Source organism: Catharus ustulatus, chromosome 16 (assembly GCF_009819885.2).
Source record: "Catharus ustulatus isolate bCatUst1 chromosome 16, bCatUst1.pri.v2, whole genome shotgun sequence".
NCBI classification, from domain to species: domain Eukaryota; kingdom Metazoa; phylum Chordata; class Aves; order Passeriformes; family Turdidae; genus Catharus; species Catharus ustulatus.
The window spans coordinates 16,610,068-16,633,348 of record NC_046236.1 but is presented as its reverse complement, the minus strand read 5'-3'; the positions used below and the strand labels follow the sequence as shown (position 1 = coordinate 16,633,348).

The window sequence follows — 23,281 nt, the reverse complement described above, 5'->3', positions numbered from 1 at the left end:
ATGGTACAAATACTCAATTTCCCTTTTAAAAACAAGAAGCGCAAGTAAATTAATTCTACAAGGAGACTTATCCTTTGATTCGGTTTTTTCAATAACTTCCCCACCCATATGAAATCTTTCCAAAAATGTGCTCTTCTAGCAAGGATTTCTTAGATAGTGACAAGAAAGCAATTCAACTTAAGTTTTAAAGCACTGAGAACAACGTGAGCATGTCAGCTACTCTAATTTGGGGGAATGCTTTTATATTACAAAGCTATAGCAATCAAACGCAAAGAAGCAAAACAGATCTGGGAACAGAGCTGTGCAACTTAGATGAAGTGTTAAGCGGTAGCCATTTTTTAATAAAAGCACTGAAGAAGCTCAGCTCAGATGGAACAAAGCTTTTCACTTTGTTTTGCAGAATGATTTTGACTTTAAAAATACAATTTGAAAAAGCAGTGAAAGTTTAATAGAAGGCATATCAGCTTCACATACATGAAAATAACTTACATAATTTAACAGATTTCCTTTACAGAAGGAAACTGTAATTGCATACAGCACATCCTTTCCCTAGAAGCTATATGCATTAACATACGGAAAAAAGGCACACAATTATTTCTGATAAACAAGCACCATTAAAAATCCTCAGCATTCCTTGGACAACTTTTATTATTGTTCCTATCACTCTAAAGCTCACATAATTTTATATTAACATGGTGACACCAGTATGCTGATCCCATTATGCACAGTAAGCAATTGGTCTCCGCCTGAGGAGAGAATTGACTTGCTGCTGTTACCACACACGGCCCAAAGGAAGGGCCACATACGTGCTTCCAGGTCAGGGACAGGCAAAACAAATGAAGGCAACATCTAAACAAAAGGCAAACGCAGCATCACGGGCCTTAAAAACAGGACTTGCACTGAGTTGTGTTCAGAGCCATTTAAATGGCAGTCTTTTAATAATTTTAATGACGATAAATGAAACAAAGCCCTTTATATAAAGTTTATTTACTCTAAACAGCAACACAGACAGAATGCCATATAAACACAAAGAAAGTGATGCAGAATAAGGATGCTGGCTAACTTTGGATCTCAGAGGCTCTTAAGCAATAACAACCTAGTTTCTGAAAGATAGAAAAAACAAATTCAGGGAGGGAAGGGGGTGGAGGGCATGATTTTTTTTCATACAGCCAGCTAGAGGCTAAATATCGTTCTAACATTTTAAAGCATGCCTGCATCAGATAGCAAAGTAACTAGAGATACTAGTGAATTTATAGAAGTATAAAAGTTTATAATTTTACAGCAGTTGAAATACTGACATCAATATTAAAATAAAAGCAAGTTTTACATAACAATCAAAAATACAAAAGACTGAAGGAAGAGACCCTGTATGAAAAAACTGGGGGCAATTCAGCAAATTTAGAACTGTATACAACTGGCGAATATGGAAAATGGCACACATACAACCCCCTCCCCTTATGTGGATATTAATTGTACATAGCAACATTACATTTTGCAAAAGTTTTGTAAACAAGTTCTTGCCAAACCAATCCCTTCCTTTTTAAGATGCTGCACGACAAATGCTTATGATGGTGCAAACTTCTTGGCTTGTGCTCGAACCCTCTTTTCATATTCCACTCTGTTTTGGCTGAAAAGAGAAAGGGTAATTATAGCTGGAGAAATCAGAGGCTGTATTCCAGAGTTAGTTTCATACTGAAGAGAAATGTAAGTCATTGCTGAAGGCAAACCCTTTTGATAGCAATTCAGGGAACACTACAATAAATTAAAAGATCTTCTCAAGACCAACTGTACCTCACATGCAAACACTCTGTCGTTCCTCTGAAGTTTTCTATTCCCCACTCACATGAAAACTTAAGGTCATTAACAATAAATTCCAGTATCCTAACAGTACAAAGAGAGGAGAGCAGTTCACTAACAGCTGGTGGACTTCATATGGTTTTAAATTATCATCTTTACTGCTTTGGAGAGAGAATTACCCTGTTCCTAAGAAACAGGAAAATCATAATGGTGTGGTAATTTCAGCCTTTATCTGTACAGACCCTGACTCACAGATTTAGGTTTATCCTGATCTTCAGTTGGGGAAAAAAAACCAGAAAGCTAGCTCAAGATAGCTAATTGTAGCATAATTGCTACAGACTAATTAAACAAGTATTACTTGAGGAACTATGGCAAGTCACTAAGCCTCAGGCTTAAGATGTAGAAGGGCAAGTTCTTTGTTTTCTGTTCTTGTGCCAACAATGGACAGTAGTAGCATAGTAAAGCATCCATTTACTTTCAGTTGTCCGTGTTGTATTTAGCTGTCAGAAGTGTGAATTGAGCTAAGCAAAAGTTTGTAATCATTACTCTTTTGCCAGAGATAATTTGGAGTGACTAGATTTTGCAGTAAATTTAACTTGCTTTCAGCTCTGAAGGCTTGATGCAGTGAAAGAAAAAAAAAGGCAGAAAATTATATTCTCAGAACCTGACAGATCAAAAGGGAAGAAGAAATTAAACCGATTTTGGTCACATGCAATGAAAAATTGCTAGCAAAGGGACTGAAGACACTCTCTTCTTGTGAAGAGATTTACAAAGTTTATTCTACGTTTTTTCTCTAAGTTGTATTTCATTGGCACATGAGAATATAGCCTAGCATTAAGTCTCACGCCTTCCATAGGAGACCCTGAATGCCTACAGCCAAGAGGAGGAAGTAGGTTAGCACATGAGGAGTGCTAAAGTTACAGAACAACAGTACTAAAGGTATCCTGAGAGTAAGTATTCTTATTTTGAATGTTTATTCTTGAAAGTTTAACAACTGGAGTAAAAGACATCTATGTAAACAATGGCACATCTTCTGCAGTGTTTATCAACTGTGCCAACATTACCGATGTGTGCACAATACCGCTCAGTTTAACTCCTACCAGATATTCACTAAGTAGCAAGACAGACACACTCTCAGACTGCAGAATAATAGTAACCCATCTGAAATACTCTGCATGTCCAAGAGACATGAAAAGGATAAATTGTAGACTATACATACTTGAAGTAACAAAAATAGTGTAGCATCTTAAGCTCAACAGATATTTTTTCCACCTGGAAGCACTTTAAATGGAAACAAGACTAGCCAAGACTGGTTTTGTATATACGTGCATGTGGGAGGTGCTTAAAAAAAATAAAACACCGGCTATCTATATATAGTATACAAACAGAAGTATTGAGGCATTCCTCATCATTCCTGCTCCTACAACTGTGACCACTTAACTGTCTTCCATATGCACTTAACTCCATCAAGCCTTCAGTAAGTACTTCAAGAAATAACACTGAGTGAAGCCGTTAATTAAATGCAAGACACTACCCATCCCTATGTTTCCTTTTCACTAGGACCATATAAAAAAACATATTTAACATAGCTTGCATGTCACACGAAATGTTATTTTTCAAACTTGGCACTCTCCTGGAGGCCTCTTCTGTCCAGAACTGTAATTCCACAATTCCATTTTGGTTCTTATTTCAGTAGCTGCCAGTGCCAAAAGCATTTGTTTAAAATGTTTTGCTTCCCTAAAGATTATAGGACAGATATCCATTTTTAATAGTGGGAAAACTTTTAAGATTAAACCTAAAAATAAAAAAAAAACCAATCAAAAAAAGTCTAAAAGTCTTTTTAGCTCACAAATTATCCCCTTTCATAATCAATGCAAACTTCATTCTGCTAAAGCTACAGGCATTCTGTACTTTTCAAACTATTCTTTCGGAAGATGTAGTTTTCCAAAAATGCTGTGTTTCCCTCAGGGACCACATCTCTCCTTTATCCTTCAGGCACAAGTTCTTACAGGTGTACACTACTGGGCAGAAGTTACTCCTTCCTGTACTGACAAACACGACTTGTTACCTAATTTGTTCTCCTGGTCTCATGACACCGTTATGCCTCATTCAGCCTTTAAGGGTAAGGACTCTTTGTTGGGCTAGAACCGCGATGAAAATCACGATACAAGGAGTCTCCACACTTCATTGCTGTTGCTTTGCTATTAAAAGCACCACTAGCCTAACAGCCATGAAGTTACCATTTTGTTCAAGTTTAGCACAATCTAGGCATCTCCACAGAATTAACAGTCATGAAGGTAAGAAAACTCCCCTGGTCATTTGTAAAAACATTGGCATGTTATACTACAAGTAACAGACAGCTGTAAGGCAATATGACAGCTTTCAAGCTCATATGCAAAGACACTTACCAGTAAATTGTGTAAGCCTCTGCTTGAGCTGGGTCTTGAATATTTGGTTCATTTAGAAGTTCTTGTATTCCTAACAAGATCTATGGAAAAAGGAATAGAAATAACAGGCATATATTATGGGTATTACTAATAGAGATTCAGTGAAAAACCCTTAGAAACCAATTTAGAACCCACAGTGAACATCATCACATCAGATAAGCAAGCAAATCAAAAATGTTAAAAATACGTCTAAGTACAACTAATGACCTGTTTAATTGTGATTGCTGGCCGCCAGTCCTTATCCTCCTCTAAGATGGAGAGACACACGGTGCCTGAAGGATACACGTTTGGGTGGAATAACGGTGGCTCAAATTTACCTGATAAAGAAGAGGAAATTATTTGCATACAGTGCAAAGAGGAAGATCAGAGAGTTGGGTTAGATCAGTAGGGGAACACGAAACCCAAAAATCCCCAAACCAACACTGGCAAAAGACTACCAACCCCCAAATAAAACCCCACAGATTTCTGGAGCTATTATTACCAGTTTTCTTCTTGGCTCAGCCTGCACCTAAAACACAAACTCCATCACATCTGTGATCTATGACATCAATCCAGGCAATCTAACATTTGTCTTTTTGACTGGTAATATTTTGGTTTAAGAATGGAAACTGATTAAGTAATTCATAGTAACTTTGTAATAAAACCTCTTAAAAACAATTCTGTCTTTTCAGCCTCACATACTACTATGTAAAGGAAAGATACCACCCTTCACTCATCTTTTCTCACTTTTAAATAATGAAAGTGCCATGCAATGAAAACTTAAAGTTCATAGCATCTTTTCAGTTTTGTATTTTCCTATTTATAATCAAGATGTACTGAACAAGAAGAACAAAGTTTAAATTACAAGACTAACTGAAGGCCTGTGCAGCTTTCCTTTTGCCACTCAATCTTTCTTCTGGCATTGCTTTTAATCTTTACAGAACTTAAAAGGAACAGCTAGCATCTTAAGCACTCCTTTTTCAGTATATGAAATATCTACATATCAGTGCAGTTTTCTAATCCACCTGACATCGCAAATATTCACAAGACATAACAGTCTTGCTGCCCCCTATGAAGTTCAGTGGTATTTCAGAAGCTGCACTGGTAGGGACTCTTATCACATATACATCTTATTTTAAGGCATGACAATTCCTTTAACACTGTCAGGATATAAAAACTATTTTTTTCAAGAAAATAAAGATAATTTTTTTCAGTTAAAAAGAGACATTTCCACCTGTGCTACATGTATTTAGGTGGTATCAAACAAAAGGAGTAGCCAGGAGCTGATAGAGCTGAAATGAGCTATGAGCAATTTGTAAAAGATTTGAAAAAAAGTGATTTTTAAACACTGTCATTGATTTGAGATGACGGCCAATTCAAGAACCAAGAAACCATGCAAGGCAATAGATGTTTTCGCATTTCTATAATAAGTAAATTTGAGGTGGTATAAGGAAAATTCAGCTCAAAAACTTAATAAGGAAACTAGGTATCTGAAGATCTACTAAGTTACACATGGTAGCAGAAAAAGAACAGATTAGCATTTTAGACAGCAAGTTAATTAAAAGGTTCAAGTTATAGAATCCTTTTGCCAAGTTCCTGTCTTGTGAGTTCTCAGCTTAGATCAACTTAACAGTAAGAACACAGGGATTTAGTCTAAGCATGCCTACGTATTAGTTTTCAAGGAGTGCTGATAATGTAGCGAGTATTTCAAGTGATGCTTTTGTCAAACTTTGAGGGAACCTACACACCAATCTCACTCCTATCCTAATTTTAATATATCAAACACTTAGCTGATTTCATCACAACTTTCTGAATGCAAAGTGCATGGGGAAAAACAAAAAGCAATGTGTCTTTAAAAGAAAAAACAAAATTAAACAAAACTGTAAGAAAGTAATAACCATTTGTAAGAACCTCATGGATTAATTCAACACTGTTCTAATAAACCTGTAGTTTTCTGCAATTTTACTTACATTTTGGAGGTGAAGAAGGGTAGTCATCCTTGAAAAGCATCCGTAGTTTAAATAAGCCTCCTTCCCATGGTGTCTATAAAAAGTTAATGTAGAGTTTCAGTTACAGCAAGGAAAAGTCAACATTGTGGAAAAAAACTTACCAAGAACACAATTTCTCAGGCAAAGCACAAGACATTCTTCTGCTACACAGCAGAAAATAGCTGTCCTGCACCGTAGCACACTGTCTAGACCATGGTAAACTATCCTACCTATATAAGAAAATGAAGTGGAAAGGAGGGGGTTTCTTTCTTCATTACAGCTAGTAAGTGATGCGGAGTCATCAACACACTCATGATCATCATCAGTAATTCCATGTAACAGTAAAATTTTCACACTACCTAAGAACAGAATATTTCTAAAGCTTTACATGATATACATACAATGAGGAAATGGCTGGTGTACCCCCACTTAAGTTTATGAAGATAGGATATGGATGCACCCCATTAAGCATGTGAATGTAAATGGCTTATCTTGTGCCTTATGAGAATGTGGCTAATAAAACCACAAATGAACTAAAAATGTGGATAGGACTGTAGTACTGCTACAGTTAATGAGATTCACTAGTCTAAACTAACCCTGTCTGCATGTGGTAGAATGTAATCTCACAGATTCCATCTTTTTGTATAACAAGAAATTTTAAGAGGCTCTTTATCCCTATCCAAAACTGGAAAGAGCTCTCATAGGAGCAGTTTCCATGACATAGAGCAAATCAAGTAAGACAGCACTACTCAAAAGGGTCATCTAAACAAGAAAAAAACATCTAGCAATAGAGACTGTCTCAAAGATACAAAACATGTAAACAAAGAAAAAAGCCCATCTTCTGATAAACTGAGTTCTACTAAGAAGTGTAGAAATACAGAAGATTCTAACAGCCGTCAAATGTACTTCTCTGAAACTTCTCTGTAACTTGCCCTTGCTATGGAAATGCTACAGTGAAAGTAAATGTTGGGTTGATTCTTTAAAACAACTGGGGTAAAGATGGTCTCGCATCTTAAGAGCAAAACTGATCAAATCTTACCCTCACAGACAGGTATGTTTGAAGACTACCTTAGAAGGAAATTCCTAATTACGTCCTATATGAATTATGTGATTTTTAGCTGAACGAAAACCAAAACGAAACACCCAAAAACCCACGTGAAAAGATAAAGATCACTCCATTGTCACTGGCATTCATTCTGCAAAGTCTCAAGCTTGAAAAGAAAAACATGCTAATAATTAGTAAGATGACACATTTCCAGAAGTGAATGAATTTGATTGTATTTGCTATAGTGTATTTAAAGAACTCATTCTAAATTGCTGTAGTCAGTTGTCAACATCTAGAAAAATCTATTCTCCATACCTTCTCAGAGGAGTTCCCTTTTAGAAAATATAAGCTTTTTGGTAGAATAAACTACCTATATTTTGTTTGTTTTCAGTCCCAGAGGAAGACAAATGGCTTTTAGTAATTTACACAGAAGACTATAACAGCTGGTAAAGTTTTTATCACGTTTTTGATAGAGCAACATACCTTATGGGTGAAAGACAGCAGACACTCAGAAGCCTTACTAAGGCTAACAGTATGACAGCAGTATCATCAAGACCGTATTGCACTACAGGACTAGTTGCAGATGGTTTTTGAGTCAAATTTTAGGTAGTTAGAAAGTGATTTGCTGTCAAATGAGTGAAGAGAGCACTTCAGTATTTCATCTGCCCGACAAGAAAGCATTTTGGTCGTTTCAACTACTCATCTCAGGGAAAGCAGCTGCAGTGTAGGATGCCTCCAAACACAAAGGCAATAGAGATCAAGTGCCTGGACTGGTAGAGATGAGTAAATCATGCTGCTTCCTGCTAAATATAATTTTTTTAATTAGCAGGAATCACATCAGCATAACTGATCTTTTCCAGGTGTGCCATATTTTCTAGAACACATGAATCTGGCTTCAAGGCCTTGTTTGCTCCATTTTGTGGTTTACAGAACTTCAAAGCAATACCATGAAGATTTTGTATTGCATAAAAATTTTACCTAAGTATTTAAAGGTGACATCTTGACAAGGCACATAAACTGTTACAGGGATAATTTTGATTTTGCAGAACACAAGGGGATGAGTTTTTCCTTCCGCTGTGTTAGATTATTTGTCAGCGCTTCTTTAAGAACGAACTAATGCTGTGCACAGGCAACTACCATGATTAAGTTGTAACGGTAACAGCAATGCTGTTCAGAATGCTATGTTCAGCATTCAACTAAGGCAGCATCACAGACCTTGCAGGTTTTGCCTACACACAGAGTCTTCTCAAAATCTAAGAAACACGATAATAAAGGTATTTAAGCAAGTTGGGAAAAGGCAGCAGAAATGGCAAGGCAAAAGACTCCCACAGCAAAGACCTAAAAGAAAGAATTAAAACCCTCAAGTAAGTAATAGCAGTATTTCAGAAGAAGCAAGAAGAAGCCAAAGACAACCTCCAGTGTGTGCAGTATAAGACTCTTAAAGACTCCTCTGAAAACTTGTTTTCTTAAGGTGCTTAGTGCCAACAGTTGAATGGGCTTATGATGTACTTCGTCCAATATTCCTAGTCCACAGCACTTTCAATTCTAAACTAGCAGCAGGACACAAACTTTCTTATTAAACTACATGCAAGTAAAATTCTCAATTGTCAGTGCAACGCATAAGCAACTTTTCACCATAAATGAGAAGTCAGGAGACCAGTAAGTCTTACCGCTTTCTTTCCTGGAATAGCACATTCCCAGTTCATTAGATTCATTGTGCCATCTGGATTTTTTGTAGGTACTGCTACAAATCCCTGATTTAAGGCAAAAAGATATTGGGTGAGGATTTTACAAGATGTATTTAAAATACTTCATGATATATTTTATCTTTACACAAAATTACCTCTTTTTGCACTATATAGTTTTAAACAGCTATTTTTAAAATGTAAAAAATTTAATTTAAATTTTTAAAAAAAGCCTATCAAGGTAATGAAAAAAATCATCACCAGAACAACTGCAGAGTCCACTATTTGGTGGTTTGCATACTTACAAATGGATGATCTTTTCTCCAGGCTTTTCTCTCCTGTGCAAGTCTGCTAAGAGCTATGCCAGACATATTCAGTGCCTCTAAAACAAAAGTAATTACTGTTAGTACATACCTGTAGTTACACCATAAACAATGCATTAAGTGTTTATAAGCCTTGCTCACTCAAGATTTATTTTGACCTCTCATTTTCACTTCAATAAACTAGACGCATGTTTCTGCGCAGCCTGCAGAATTTATCATCAGGAATAACATGAAGTTTCCCCATGCCATCAAGCTCATAGTTACTGGACTTGACCTACAAAATACCATTCTTACCTTATTGCTTCATATTTGAACCCCAAGTTAGAAGCAACTTTGACAGTAGCTTGACAACAGAAACACCAGTTTAGTAATGGAAAAAAGTGCTCAGACTTCCTATTTGTGCAATTGACACATACTCTATTTATCTCCTTCCTACACCACATCAGGTATAGCAAATTTCTTCTGTAGGCAAATACCTGCAATAGTCCCATTTCTGGCAAATGGGAATAAAAAACACTACTTTTCGGGTAAATTCCCATTGAAAGACAGTATTCTAGACGAAAGCAACAGGGACACGAAATTTAACAAAGTCATCTCAATTCTGAAGTGATGCCACTATAAAACTTGTAAACAGCCGCAGGAACAGGCAGCAACACAGAACTCAGCTAAGGAAGAACCAGCAGCTCATTCCACAAGACAGATTTTCAATTCCAGGTGAATATTTCTGCACCTTCACTGCCTTAGCAACAGCCAAGCGTGGTGACCACAACTACATAAAAAATGTGCAGAGCACAGGTCATTCACTACTGTATGACACAGAACAACAGTTCTTAACAGGATGATTGCATGCGTGGTGCTCTCAAATTCAGGGCAGGATACTCCGTTCACCCAGAACAGTACTCAAAGCGAGAGCTTATTTTTCAACTGTCAAACTGTATCTAAACTCAGGGTTTCACTAGCCCCACGGTCAAATTCCAATGACAGTTTTTAATCCTCAACATAACTGCACTTCAACACGTTTTAAATAAGAGCTGATAATTGGCAGTGGGAGAAGTCAGGCCGATTTGTTCTTAACTCCACAGGTACCTACCTAACAAGTCTTTTTGACAGCAGAATGCTTCCATTTAACAAGCTCACAGAATGAATGAAAGCAGTGCTACCACTCTATTAAAACAAACACTTATACACTGGTTAAGAATTATGCAAAATTTCAGAACCTCTCAATATGTTGATTATTTTTAAGAAGTACTGCCGTCTACTACTATTATAAGCATATGAACTGCAGATCTTTAAAAACACCAGATTAAGCAATTTATGCAGGTCCTAGGACAACATGAATTTTAAATCCATTCTTCAACCTTTTAAGCCACTTTTGCCTGGATGGTCGTATTCCCTAATTCACCTTCAAAGTAGCAACTAAATTAATGGCAGATAAAGCTTTTTAAAAGGGACAATTCACACTCAGTGAACATGCACAGGCACAAAAATATTCCCACATTCAGTCCAATCTGCCTCTAGTATTCCCAACACGTACACCTGTATCTTAGTTATGGCAGAAGACTTGCAGGACTAAGTGAATGTGCACACGGGACTTCAGATTTTAGTCTGTTCACAATCAGGAGATGCGGAGCCATTGAAAAAATATACTAGCAGAACCAAAAAAGGAAAAAACCAAAAGCAAAAACAAACAACAACAACAACAAACAATCCCTCCCCCTTAACCAAATTATACAGCAAGTTTTAATATGCTGAGAGCCCATGCCCTTGCAAGAGATGTAAATTAACTGAGCATATAGCAGAATTTCAGTTGTGCTTTTGATACCTGATAGTCCACTGTATTAATATTAACTTTCCCATCCTAGGCTGAGAAAACCGTAAGTGCTTATGAACTATCCAAATATTCTTACATAGTTCATGAAATTCAGTTACCTTTTCTGCCAGAAGACACATTACAGGATGCTTTCAAATACATTTACTCCATTTCCCATGGCTAACAGCCAATTAATTACAACATGCACCTCAAGGGAAATGCCAGTTTCTCATTGGGTAGATAGAGTGTATCTTCTGCAGAACATCACTAATCCAGTAATTTTTCAAGTAACTGAAAAAATCCTGAGTTTCCAGGCAATGCATCCTACTTGCTTTTGATACACACTACACCGTACCCCAGTACAATAGAGATTTTTCTAGTGCTCTACAAATAGCTTTCCAAATCTTGAGGCATTTCACTTAGTTAAGTACTGAAAAGACTCAGTGTATACGAGAGACAACAGGCTTCACACAGATGGTTTCCTCAAACTTCATTGACGAGAACAGACAATCTAAAACCTCATCAGTCTACTAGAAAATAAAGATTAGACAAAGACTGAAAGCCCACTTCAAAAACTAAGATGCCATTAGTTAAGCATCCCCTCGAAAGCAATCTGCTAACACACTGTCAATATCTACCCTCTATATCCCAATCTATTCACACACTACAAGAAAAAATTTTGCGCCAGAGGAAGTCTGTTCAAGCCTATTTTGCACATGCCACAAAAGTCGAAAAGACCAGTCTTCACATTTTGAGTTTAATCCCTCAAACTTACCCCTGCCATTAAGAGGGAGTAATGTCCCTTTTACTGCCATCAACTCAGAAGGTTAACAGAAACTTCCAAATTTACTCAGTAGCTTGCCTTTGCTGCTTTTACTGCCTACTTTAGAAAAAGGACAAAATAAAAGCCACCACGCTCATCATAGATGCAAATTCTTGTGTCCCATTACAGAATATCTTATCCATTTACACCCTCCAATGGGGTAGAACAACCTACTTTCACACACAAAATGCACGTCCTGCAAAGAATCTTTCCCGTGCCACTCTCTAATACAATCAACAATATGCTCTTCGAGGTTCAAGAACTTTCAGTACGACTTCTTGATCCCAAGTATCAAGAAAAAAAAACAACCCAAAACTTTAAGACTGTTAGCTTCACATTTTTACTTTGCAGGTTAAATACTGGCATATGAAGAAATTATTATCGAAGTAGCTTGCCCCGAACTATACAAACTTTACTTTTCGGAAAGGTGGAGAAAGCCACGGCCTGAGCCTTAATCAAAGCACGCTAACTCTGGACTAGGATAGAAAGTCTCCTCTGCTTGCGGCAAGAGAAAGGCAGAAAAAGCTGAGCGGCGACCGGAGCCGCACGTTAAACAGAAGATGCCGCGCCGCGATGGGCTCGGAGCTCGACGGCCAAGTAACTGAGCACCGCCCGCCACCGCGGAGGGCCGCTGGTCCCGCCGGCCCCGCGAGGGGCCGGGGCAGCGCCCGAGGCCTGCACGCGGCACCCCGGGTCCGCCCGCCGTTCCGGGCCAGACACCCGGCGGGGCGGGACCGGCTCGCGCAGGCCCAGCGGTTCCACGCCCTGCTCGGCGACCTCCGCCCGCCACCACCGAGGCCTGCGGGGCGCTCAGAGCCTCAGGCAGGCAGCGCTGCGCCGCCCGGCCCAGCCAGAAGGCAGGAGCCGCCGGGCCCGCACGCCCATGGCCGCCGGTCCCGTCCCGTCCCGTCGCAGGCAAGGGGCGCCAGCCTGGCCCAGTCCCGCTCCCCGACCCCGGGGCCACCCCGGCCCCACTCCCGGCCGGGCCTCACCGAGAGCCGCCGCCGCCGCGCGTGTCCCGGATCGAGGCCGCGCGAATGACCCGGATGTTCCCGCTCCCGCTGCTTTGTCTCCACTCCGGAGTTTCCCTCCCTCTCGTTTCGGTACGGAGCGCGAAAGCGCTATTCTGTCCCTCGGCCCGATCCGTCTCTGAGCCTATCGTCACGCTTTACGCATCCTCGCCACACAGGACCCAGAGGTGCCCCCAACAATGCCTGAGTATGAAGGACCGGAAAAAAAAAACCCCACGCGGCGTTATCCCAAAGTCGATCACTTCCTCGTGCCTCTCGCTCCCACCAGCTCCGGCAGAAAGCTGAATTTTTACCTCTGGCGTTGTGGGAGCCGCCTGCGACTTAAGAAAGCCTGATCCGTCAGCGGGAGCGCGCAGGTCTGGCGGGCCGCGCTCGAGCTGGGCCGAACCCCGCCCCTCGTGCCCGGCCGATCCTGATTGGAGGAGGGGCCGCTGCTCCGGAGGGGCTTCCGCGGCTGCGGGGCGGGCGGCAGGGCCTATCAGAGAGCGGGCCGGCGCCACGGAAGGCGGTCTTCAGTTTGCCTCCCGCCCGCGCTAGTTTCACTGACCTTTAGGGATTCATGGCCTGTTTTATGTTTCCCATTGCTTTGTTAGTTTGGTTTGGTTTGGTTTTCATGCCTTTCCTTGAGGGGGAGGAGGGGGGGTGTTCGGGTTTCTAATAACGCATTTTTAGTGGCGAGTATAAATCACATTCTATAGATTATCATTTTGAACTTCTCAGTGAAACAGAAGATGTTTTAGTCTTGAAACCTCTGCCTAGCTATGCATTGTGCTAGTCTGTGTCAGTGTTACTTGAACGATGTTCTGTGTAGTAATAAAGTTCCAAATGGTTTCTTGGGAACTCTAGAATTGACTATTTCAATAAATAATCACCTAGATTCCAGTCAGCCCTAATCAAAATATATGCTGAAGATCACTCTACCTAAGAAATCTTTCACCAATGGCAGATGCCCACTGTAGACCAAGATAAACACATACTTCCCTGTGTTTCCACACAATTCCATTTGCATTAGGAAAAGCAGTGGGAACCGTTAACACCTGGCTTACAGGATCTCTCATGAAATTGTACACATTACAGTCGCAGGGAATGTCACATACATACAGACCATGTGTATGTGACTACCAGGCAAGACTTCGGCACACTGAAAGATGAACAGCACTCTAAAAGGTGAATTTGCAGGATCCTTTTCATCTTTCTGAAGAAACTTCCCACTGAAAGGAAAACTACTGCCAAATGGACCCTAAATGTTGTAAAGGATCCAAACCGGTTGCTAATGACTTAGTTGTTTATGTCTCCTTTATCACCTGATTTCTACTTCAGGGTAGACACTTGTCCCTTTTATGCTCTCACTTTTCCTAACTGGTGAAAACACTTGAAGCAACAGGTACATAGAGTAGGAATTTGGGTTGAAACTCATGCTGGCTAACTCTAAAGTACCAATACTTTTAGTAGGATAGTCTGATGAAAATATAGATGCAGACATTGATTACTTAATTACTGTAATTGCTGTACTTGATTACTACAGCAATGTTTGTTCTTAGCACTTATTTTAGTAAAATTCAAATGCACTTAAATGCAGCAAATTAGTTTAGGAAAATAACACAATTTTACTGACATTGCTAGATATACAAGGAAATAATAGAATGTGGTTTGCACTTAAAACTGATTAAGCTGTTAAGATGAAATTCACCTCATATGTAACTGTAGAGCATTTAAGAATTAAAAAACCGTGGGTCTTAGCGTCTCAAATTCTTACAGGCAGTTTAGAAAAGAAGAGCTGTCCAATGGTCTTCTCAACACTGACACTCAATTATGAACTTCTCTTTAGTTGTAGAGAAGACAGCTCTCAAACTTCCTGGATAATTTCAACCTGTACTTTGTACTTAAATAATTTACTTCCTTCAGCCATTTCTATCCTTATTATACTAAACTTACTATATGTTTGCCTTATTAAAAAGCATCAATTTCCATTGGCTTAGTTTTTCAAGCAAAGGGAGCAGTTATATTAAAAAAAGTAGTGGATTCTAGAATCTTTGATGTTAGGCAGGGTGGTTTTTGAGTTGTGCAAAAGAAAAGGTATGCAAAGTGATTAGTTGAAACTTTTTCATGTGGTTATATATCCATAAAAGAGACAACTATTTCCTCCTGCAATGATCAGCAAGTCATAGCAGCTGCAAAGGAAAATAATTTCCAACTGATTTATATTTGAATATACCTAATTTGCTTTGTGATGAAGTCTTTGGGGCAGCAGTACACATCTCCTTTACAAAGGAGAAAGTGTTAATGCTTTGAATCACTGCACAAATATGCAACTACGTTTTACATCTGAGGCGCTAAACTAGGAATTATCACAGGATATGATACCATTAATATCAACTAGTGCATTTAGAAAACACAGATGTAAGACACCACACTTTAAAAGGGAAAAAATAGGTTTATTCCATGCAGTTTACAATACACTAGTGTTATGAAAAGGAAGTTAAAAAAATACTCACACACATTTCATTTGTTTGTTTTGAAAGGGATGGTTAACTGTAACCACCTTCAAATTATTTGGGAAGCCCTAGCAGATTTTTTTTTTCAGGGAAATATCCCTGAATTCAGTTTCTTGTCTGTGCTATGAGTTTCAGTTAATGCAAATGCATTAAAACCAAATCATAACTCAAATTTTGCTGCAGTAAGAACACTTCAGAGAGAATGAATTGGCACAAAATAAAGTGTTATTGCTAATCCACTATCCAGAAAATAACATGTTGCAAGTATGGCCACTTGGGTATAAGCATAAACAGCTGATGCACAACTAATTCTGAGACCAGTGATTAGGAGAAAAATGTTTTTTAAAAAAAGAACATTTGTTGAATTGGGTAGGTGGTCCTAAAGAGTGCATAGGAAGTAGATTTTTCATAGCTGGGTTGAGGTAAGGACAAGGACAGAAGCAGGTGGAAAAAGCTGCCATTTGACACTTCTTCGGTTTGGTGATCTTGTTTCAGTTCCAGGTAGAGAGGCTGGCAACATCCCTTTTAAGAGTGCCTCGGCACTTGCTTCATTCTAGCAAGTACACCAGAGCCAAGTTAATGTGAGTAAAGTTGTGCATAAGCTTTTGGAAAATCTTCAAAAGTAGCAAGAATCATGTACATAATAAATACACTTACTCTTTACTCATTTCAGATGACGAGGCCTCAAAATCACAACAGGTCATAGGTCAAAATTTAGGCTCAGCTTTCTAAGGCAAGGAGAGCACTATCACAGAACCTCTTCCCCTTCCACTCACTCCCAAAGTAGCAAAATAACTTTTAAAAACTTTCTCTCATTATACTACTTAAGACACAACGTGTCCTGAATAGCTTCTGACGCATCCACCAAGCTGTATTTGCAGCAGTATCTATTCACTGAACTTCTGAGATGTTTATGCCTTAGTAGACATTGCTGCAGTAAAGGGCAATTAAGTTGCAAAGAAATATTCTGTAACAAAGAAATACTATGACAATTTCCTGGGGCAGAATCGTCCTGAAACCTTCTCTATTGCCAGTACTGTTCTTGAAAGTTGTTAGATTTCAGCAAAGGTAATAATAAAGTGGAGGATAAGTGTACTGCCTTCTCTAGTGTGCTCTTATCCAATATGAATACTGAAAATCCAAGCCATATAGGAACACTTACATCTGCAATTTGTTCAGCCATTTGCAAGAAATATTTTAGAGTCCATGAGTTGAAAGGAAAACAGACTAGTTGTTTTTCAAACATTGTATGTCTCTGGAACCTCAAATTAGCCCTGGAAAGCATTCTAGCCCTTAGCATTTCTGCTCTAAAAATGGAAAGAGTTGCTTCTGATGGCCATTTAAGCAAACTGGACAATAAGATCTATTTAGCCCTTTAAAGCCTCTGTTCATTAAGAAGCCTTTAAAGACAGCTCCTGATTTTTGTGAAACAAAAGAAAACTTACATGACACTGAGTTCAGAGAGCCTTCCACATTTTTTTCACTCTGAATATTCACACTATGTAAAGAATCAATAATTCTACACAAAACACGACATAAGATCCCAAGATTGTCCTTAAAACTGGAGATAACTGCAGTCTAAACTACAGTGAAGTAACAGGCAGCATCCTCAGGCTTAAGGATTTCAAAACTGTGGTGTTAGAAATACAATTCTTCAATGAGAATTCACGTTGTAACCCTGCTGTCTTAGGATAACAGACACTGTTAAAGGCACAACATAATTTCACCTCTTTTCAAGTGCACACATTTCAAGGGCAGATCGAAAGTCAATTAGAAAAACTTGAAACTTTGGATGTGGTGAGAGAGAATAAAAATAGGAGAATGGCACTTTCTGACTTTATCACATCTCAAGTGAACAAAATCCCAGACTTCAGGCTTTCATTTGACTTCGATCTTCCTCAAAAAGCCCAGGACAACTTCACTCTTCTCCCTATACTTCCCAAGGAATACATTCCAGCATACCTGGGTAATTATAATCTAGATTCTATTTAATTCCACTGAACCAGATACTATTGCATTTTTGCACTCCAAGTTCATTTTTGTAATATGAATAAAAACATTTTAACTAATGTGTATTATTTTGCTGGTGGTATCTCTTCACAGTTTAAATAGTGACTGACAACTCTCAACAACCTCAACATTCACAGAACAGTGTTCTCTTATGAGAAGCATTTTTCTCATAAGACTATCACCCTACTTGGCAGACTTGTTCTCCTGGTTGCATGCCTGCAACCTAGTTATCTTTCGTTTAATAAGCCAGTTTTCATTTCTCTCCTGAAAAATAACCCAAAAAAACCACCTCTCAGAAAAAGAGGAGATTGATTCAATTTTTGAATCTGCAGGAAATAGTCCTATTTCTAACCAATCATAACTGTGCAATCACATTGCTAGAAATGGAGCTACACAGCTATTGCGCACAGAAAATTTGAAAACAAAAAAGACAGACGGATTCACCAAGAATAATTTTTTAAGAAATATCTTCTCCTAATGCTACAATGCAAGATGAAAGGAACTTTTATCATTACAAGAAATTTGAGTTTGAAAAAAACACAGTACATTTCCCAGTTTTGATGAGTAAATTATTCTGACAATGGAAATTTTACTAAAGAATAAAAAAAACTTTGTAAATTCGATAAAGTCTTTGACATACAATTAAATTACTGTGGGATAAAAAACCTGCAATTAACCATAATCCATGAAAATCCCACCGTAAATAGGACAAAATCCCAGGTAGCCTTTGGGCTGGGAGCTGCTGAGTCAGAGTATACGTAGGGACAGTTACTATGGACCATGTGGCATTCATGTCTTTCAGGCCTCAGAATTACTTGTTCATTGCAAAATTCTGATTCACTTGCTGCTTGAAGAAGTCAAAAGCATGTAATATAAAAATGTTATCTCCAATAAAGGAAAATAGCCTCTGAGAAAACCTAAGGCCAACAATATGCTGTTTCCCAACTCAAAGCAAGAAATTGCTACAGCAAATTTGAACTTCAGTTTTTAAACATGTTTTGCAAGAAGTTTGTCATGTAAATGCCTATAAGGAATTTCATTTCTCTCCCTGCTTTAGTCCTTCTGCTATGATCTCTTCAAGTTCAGGATATAAAGTTCTAACCTGGAATACTGTTCTGATTTAAGAATAGCGTGTAAGATTTATGTATGTCCAGAGTTAAGTCCAAGGGGGTTGCAGTACAGCTTTGCAGTTCCAGCAAAATAGTGATAGTGAACTGATAGCTCCTTATAGTGAACCCGTCAGCTCTGCAGTCATAGGCAATTCTCACGTATGTACTCTCCAAACAGAGGACTCCAGTTTAAACTGTATAGGTAAATTACTTCATCCTGCAAGACCTTAACAGATGAAGCATTGTTCGCAAAGCCTGCTGATGCAGATTGGACTAATGCAATTACTTTGTTAATGCCACTAACTTTATTTGAAAATGCAACAGTCAAACAAAAAGAAACAAAATTTATTTAGGGATAAATTCTTAATGCCTTGAAAATAGCTGAGGACAGCATTTTCATCTATCTGAAAGCCTCACATGATCACAAAAATTAAAGCAATAATGACAATAGCAAGAACAGGAAAGCAGGTACTTCAGGTGGTCTCAAACAACAGTGTATTTAAAATAATTTACAAGATACCTGCCTACTAAAGTTCTCTCTATTCTCTCCATTTTCTCCTTCTTCAAATCTCTGTGAGGTATTGGAAAGAAAGTGCAAAAAAGTATTAAACACTCATTTCCCTAAAATTAGCTATGGCAGGGATACAATGTAAACTAAACTACAGGTAATCTCATCATAAAAGCAGGTTTTAGAACCAAAAATATTCCAGTGGAAAAAAAAAAAACCCCGTACTTAGACAAAACCACTATTTTACATGCTGTAAATTTGTTCAGTTTGCTCAGTTTGTTACTCATGCTTTGCTGATGCCATTCAGGAAAATTTCCCTTCATTTCACAGTCTGTCCTTTTTGGGTTTAATAAGAGAGGCAACAGAAATGCTGATTCTGAAGGATCACTGTAAAACTGGTGTTTTAGGCATTACAATCCACTTAGATCTATGCTGAATTACTCTATAGAGCACGTCAAGAAAACAACAAGTAACATGGCTGGCTGCAATTACATGAGGTGGGGAGCTCAGAGAATTTGGTGGAGTCATACTGCTTAAAAACACAGTGTCTACTGCAGCAGAGGAAATGTTTTAATATGCAGTTAACACAGACAATTGTTACGCTTATTTTCAGATACACAAGATAATCTGTCACTATTTAGGGGACATCTGTGTGCTCAATTTAAGCTGATAAAATATGGGTACCTAAAAAAGTATAAAAGTATAAACATTTCCCCTTACACAATTACAGTTCTAGTAAATTAATTCAGCTTTAACTTCTTAAAAAAAGACAAAAATTGTATGTGTTGTGGAGGGGCCAGCAGCTTCCCGTGCAGACCACATCCAAGTCACAAAATGCATTACAAATCCTTTCAAGCATTAGGCACACGGTCAAAACATTTAGCCCATTGCTTAACCTGTTTAGTAGAAATGTTTCTTACAAATTGTTTTGCCAAACTTATATCAATGTCTAAGTCCTTTAAAAAAAATTTTAAAAAAGTAGACCCTGGGTGTTTGAAAATCAGGCTTTTGTGTAAAGGATAACCTACAGTATATGCATAAATTCTGATAGTACTAAGAATGAAAACTGTAATGTCTTTAGAATTTAAAACCATCTTGTAGTTTTTTGAAACTCCCTTCCACTGGTTCCATAAGTCAATGAAGCCAAGTTTTTATACGGTCCATTTCATTAAGTGTTTTGAAGATGTGCTAAAGATCTTGCTCAAAACATAGTGTATGTCTTGTGTATTAGCCTTTATCAAGAACAAACTAACAAAGCTGCTCCACATTCTATTCAAACACTGTTCTTAACTGCATAGTTGAATCTGTATAGAAAGGTTGAATATAGGTATCCTGAATATCCAAAGTAATCAGGTTTTTCAGCTGGATGAGTTTATGTTGACACTAAGGTTGGTTTTAATCCGAGTCATAGAGACAGGGACCTAGGACTAGCCAGCTGTATTTCTGTAAAACCTTCAGCTCTCAAAAAAATCTCTACCCTAATCCAGACAGTTCAATGCTTACAAGCATTTTATAAAAGCACAAACACACATATGAGTACAAACACCTCCAAAGAAAAAGGATGTTCAGTTGGTCATTTTCAGAAAATTTTGATTCCACTTTCAAGCATGTGACCAGGACTGGAGCATAACTTTTATAGGAGACTCTTTTAAGAGAGGGAACATCAAGAGTAACTCAGAGGAAGGCCATTTTCTCTGAGTTTGGTTTCCCTTTGGGTATTAAAATTAGCTATACATCCAGTCAATACATACACCCTTCAGAGAAACCTTTTCTCTGTTGTGTAACTTTTACATGTGCTAGTTTCAGTTGATCTCCTAGGCTGTTATTACATACTAGATTACGTCACAGAGCCATAAGGAATGTGCAGTATAATACAGTCAACTGGGGCTGACACTGATTCTGAAATAACATACACCCAAATGCTTGTGTTTCTGGGCTGTAACATTTATGTTTGTGTGTGTGTGTGTGTCTGTGCGTGTGTGTGTGTGTGTGTGTGTGTAGCACCAATTACATTGTCCTTTTAAGGTTTACGATGATTAGTAGGAAAATGTCTCCAAACTGATCGACACTGGGTCATCCAGCACCAGACATTAAGTGCTACATGTCTCCAAGGAAAATATGAGTGCATGGTCATTTCTTTTCAAATGACCAGTGTCGATCAGCCAGCAAGAGAGTACAACCATGCACTACAACCAAAACTTAACACACACTCCCCCACCATCTATTCCCATTAAGTAATCTTGCGATGCTTCCAGAAGTTGACACCAGCTTATAGGCAAATATGGTTGAACTCAGATCAACAGAAAATTGTCTAAATCAGATTTTTTTCTTTTGCAGCCAAGCCTCTTCAGTGTGACAATTCACTGCATCTTCGAATAAAAGAAAAAAATTGTCATCGTTCAATACTGTCTTCACATCCTGGAACCTCGTTCTTGCAAAATCTGAAACAGACCAATAAAAATTCTATAAATGAAAATTAGCTCACTGTCATTCCTAAGGCATCGTGATCAAAGAACAACATAATGACTATTTTACATAACAGGTAATGTGTCAGGGACCTGGTTCGAGGATGTTCCTGGGGTCTGTGCTTTAAAGCTGAAAAAAGACAGATTGATACGTATACTATCAAATACCATTAAAACAGGTGCAAAACATTGCTAGGAATTGAGTATTACTCATATGAATAATTAATGCATTAATAAGACTTAAGAGTTGGCAATTGTAAAATGTAAGCCATTGCATCTCAACCTAGTTTAGAAGATCCTGAGGTCCTATGTGGTAAATTAACCTGGGTACTTTACTAGAAATGAGATTTAATCTTCATTTTTCCTGTTCCAGTAAAAATGTCCTAAACTTTCTAAAGTTTCAGATGCAAACTGTGTTCCATAAATTAGTACTGAAAACATTAACCAACAAATCAAAACGTGCAGAAATGGCACACTGGGTGTGATGATGCAAGAAGTTTTTAAAGACCAAGTACAACCTGGCAAGATTTAAATGAACAACACCCAGTTTACTTCCAGTTTGACTGTTTTTTCTCCTTTTCTGTTCCAGTTTATTGTGACTCTTCCAGAGAGGAAAGGATCCATGTCTTAGGACTGTCTGTTCAAGCAACAATATTTTAATGTTGCTGCTCTAAACTGAATCACAACCAGCGATAATGAGGTAAACTGTCGAGCTTCGTAGTACTCTAGAACTATGTCAGCAGGCTGCAGAACCAATCGTGACAAAAGGCAAACAAAGCATTAAGCAAAGCTTCAAACACTGAGCTCAAGTACTTAAGAATGTTTACATTATGATACTTCATTTTCTTTTGCTTCTTGATAGTTTTCTTAGTATTGGCAAAGGCTCTTTATTTCAAAAACTGAAAGAAAGTAAAGGCACAATCCCTGGACAATGGCAGACCTGCCCTCAAGATGGAATTTCCATCTACTATGATCTTTGTGTAGCCCGATCTTACAACAAACACCCAGTAGCACATCCCAGCTCACAGAATCTGCCAGCACACACAAACACTTCCAGCTCTGTGCTTGTAGGGTAAAGGCTGGCAATTGCTTCATGCAACAGTTTCAAGTATGGTTTTAAATTTTTAAAGTTAAGGTATTCGATTTCCTTTTAATATTGTTAAAATGGCTATTATGTCTTTCATAGTGACTGAAGTCAAGCAAGGTCTCACCTGCTTTGCCCAACTTCATGGGATTTTTTAAGAGCTGGAGTTCATAGAACATCCATTACCATTTGTGTAGTTCAGGGACAGTTCAGAAGCAGTGTAGTGTTAGCTCAAAAACTTAAAAATCCACTTTATCACTTGCCACTGTACTCCCTCCAACACCTGGATCTAAGTTTGTGCATACAAAGTTCTTTTTCATTTCAAATTCAGCATCATTGCTTTGAAGTTGTGAAGCCAGATGTCAGCGCAACTACTTTGAAAAATTGCAAAAATAGAGAAGGACATTTTCCAGCAGCCATGTCAGGCTTTAAGGTACACTTCTAGAAGCAAACACCTCCTATTTAATGAAGATAATTCATGAATGTTACACATGACTATGTGTACTAAGCAAAAAGCATTTAGTATGAAACCACAGGAAGTGAATTTTGTGGGGAACAAACAGGCTCTATAAATTACTCAGCAACTGCTAGTGTAATACACGCCAAAGAGACTAGATAAACTTACAGAAGATAGTGCCACTGATACCAACCCATGGTATTACAGTGTCATTATATCTTACAT

At 38.3% G+C, this 23,281-nt stretch overlaps 2 protein-coding genes across 5 annotated transcripts in view; both read right to left on the bottom strand.

Annotated features, from left to right (window-relative positions):
• Positions 1–968: 968 nt before the first annotated feature.
• Positions 969–13,332, bottom strand: UBE2I (ubiquitin conjugating enzyme E2 I). 3 transcript variants are annotated; one of them, XM_033074432.2, is made up of 8 exons: positions 13,222–13,332; positions 12,890–13,111; positions 9,247–9,323; positions 8,927–9,010; positions 6,194–6,266; positions 4,452–4,561; positions 4,206–4,285; positions 969–1,627 (listed from the first exon to the last, which is right to left on the bottom strand). In XM_033074432.2, the coding sequence occupies exons 3-8, from the start codon at positions 9,310–9,312 to the stop codon at positions 1,564–1,566; spliced, it is 477 nt and encodes a 158-aa protein (XP_032930323.1). In that variant the 5' UTR covers positions 9,313–9,323; positions 12,890–13,111; positions 13,222–13,332; the 3' UTR covers positions 969–1,563. The 3 variants fall into 3 exon arrangements, with proteins under 3 accessions (XP_032930323.1, XP_032930322.1, XP_032930321.1); XM_033074431.2 differs by lacking the exon at positions 12,890–13,111; XM_033074430.2 differs by lacking the exons at positions 12,890–13,111; positions 13,222–13,332 and adding an exon at positions 11,850–12,271.
• Positions 13,333–15,342: 2,010 nt separating this feature from the next.
• KCTD5 (potassium channel tetramerization domain containing 5) overlaps positions 15,343–23,281 on the bottom strand; it is a 32,041-nt gene continuing 24,102 nt past the window's right edge. For both annotated transcript variants that reach the window (XM_033074426.1, XM_033074427.1), the window contains one exon: positions 15,343–21,491. Coding sequence is in view for 1 of the 2 variants with exons in the window: in XM_033074427.1 (XP_032930318.1) it covers positions 21,462–21,491 (30 nt within the window). In the remaining variant the exon portion in view is untranslated. The remainder of the gene's footprint in view (positions 21,492–23,281) is intronic.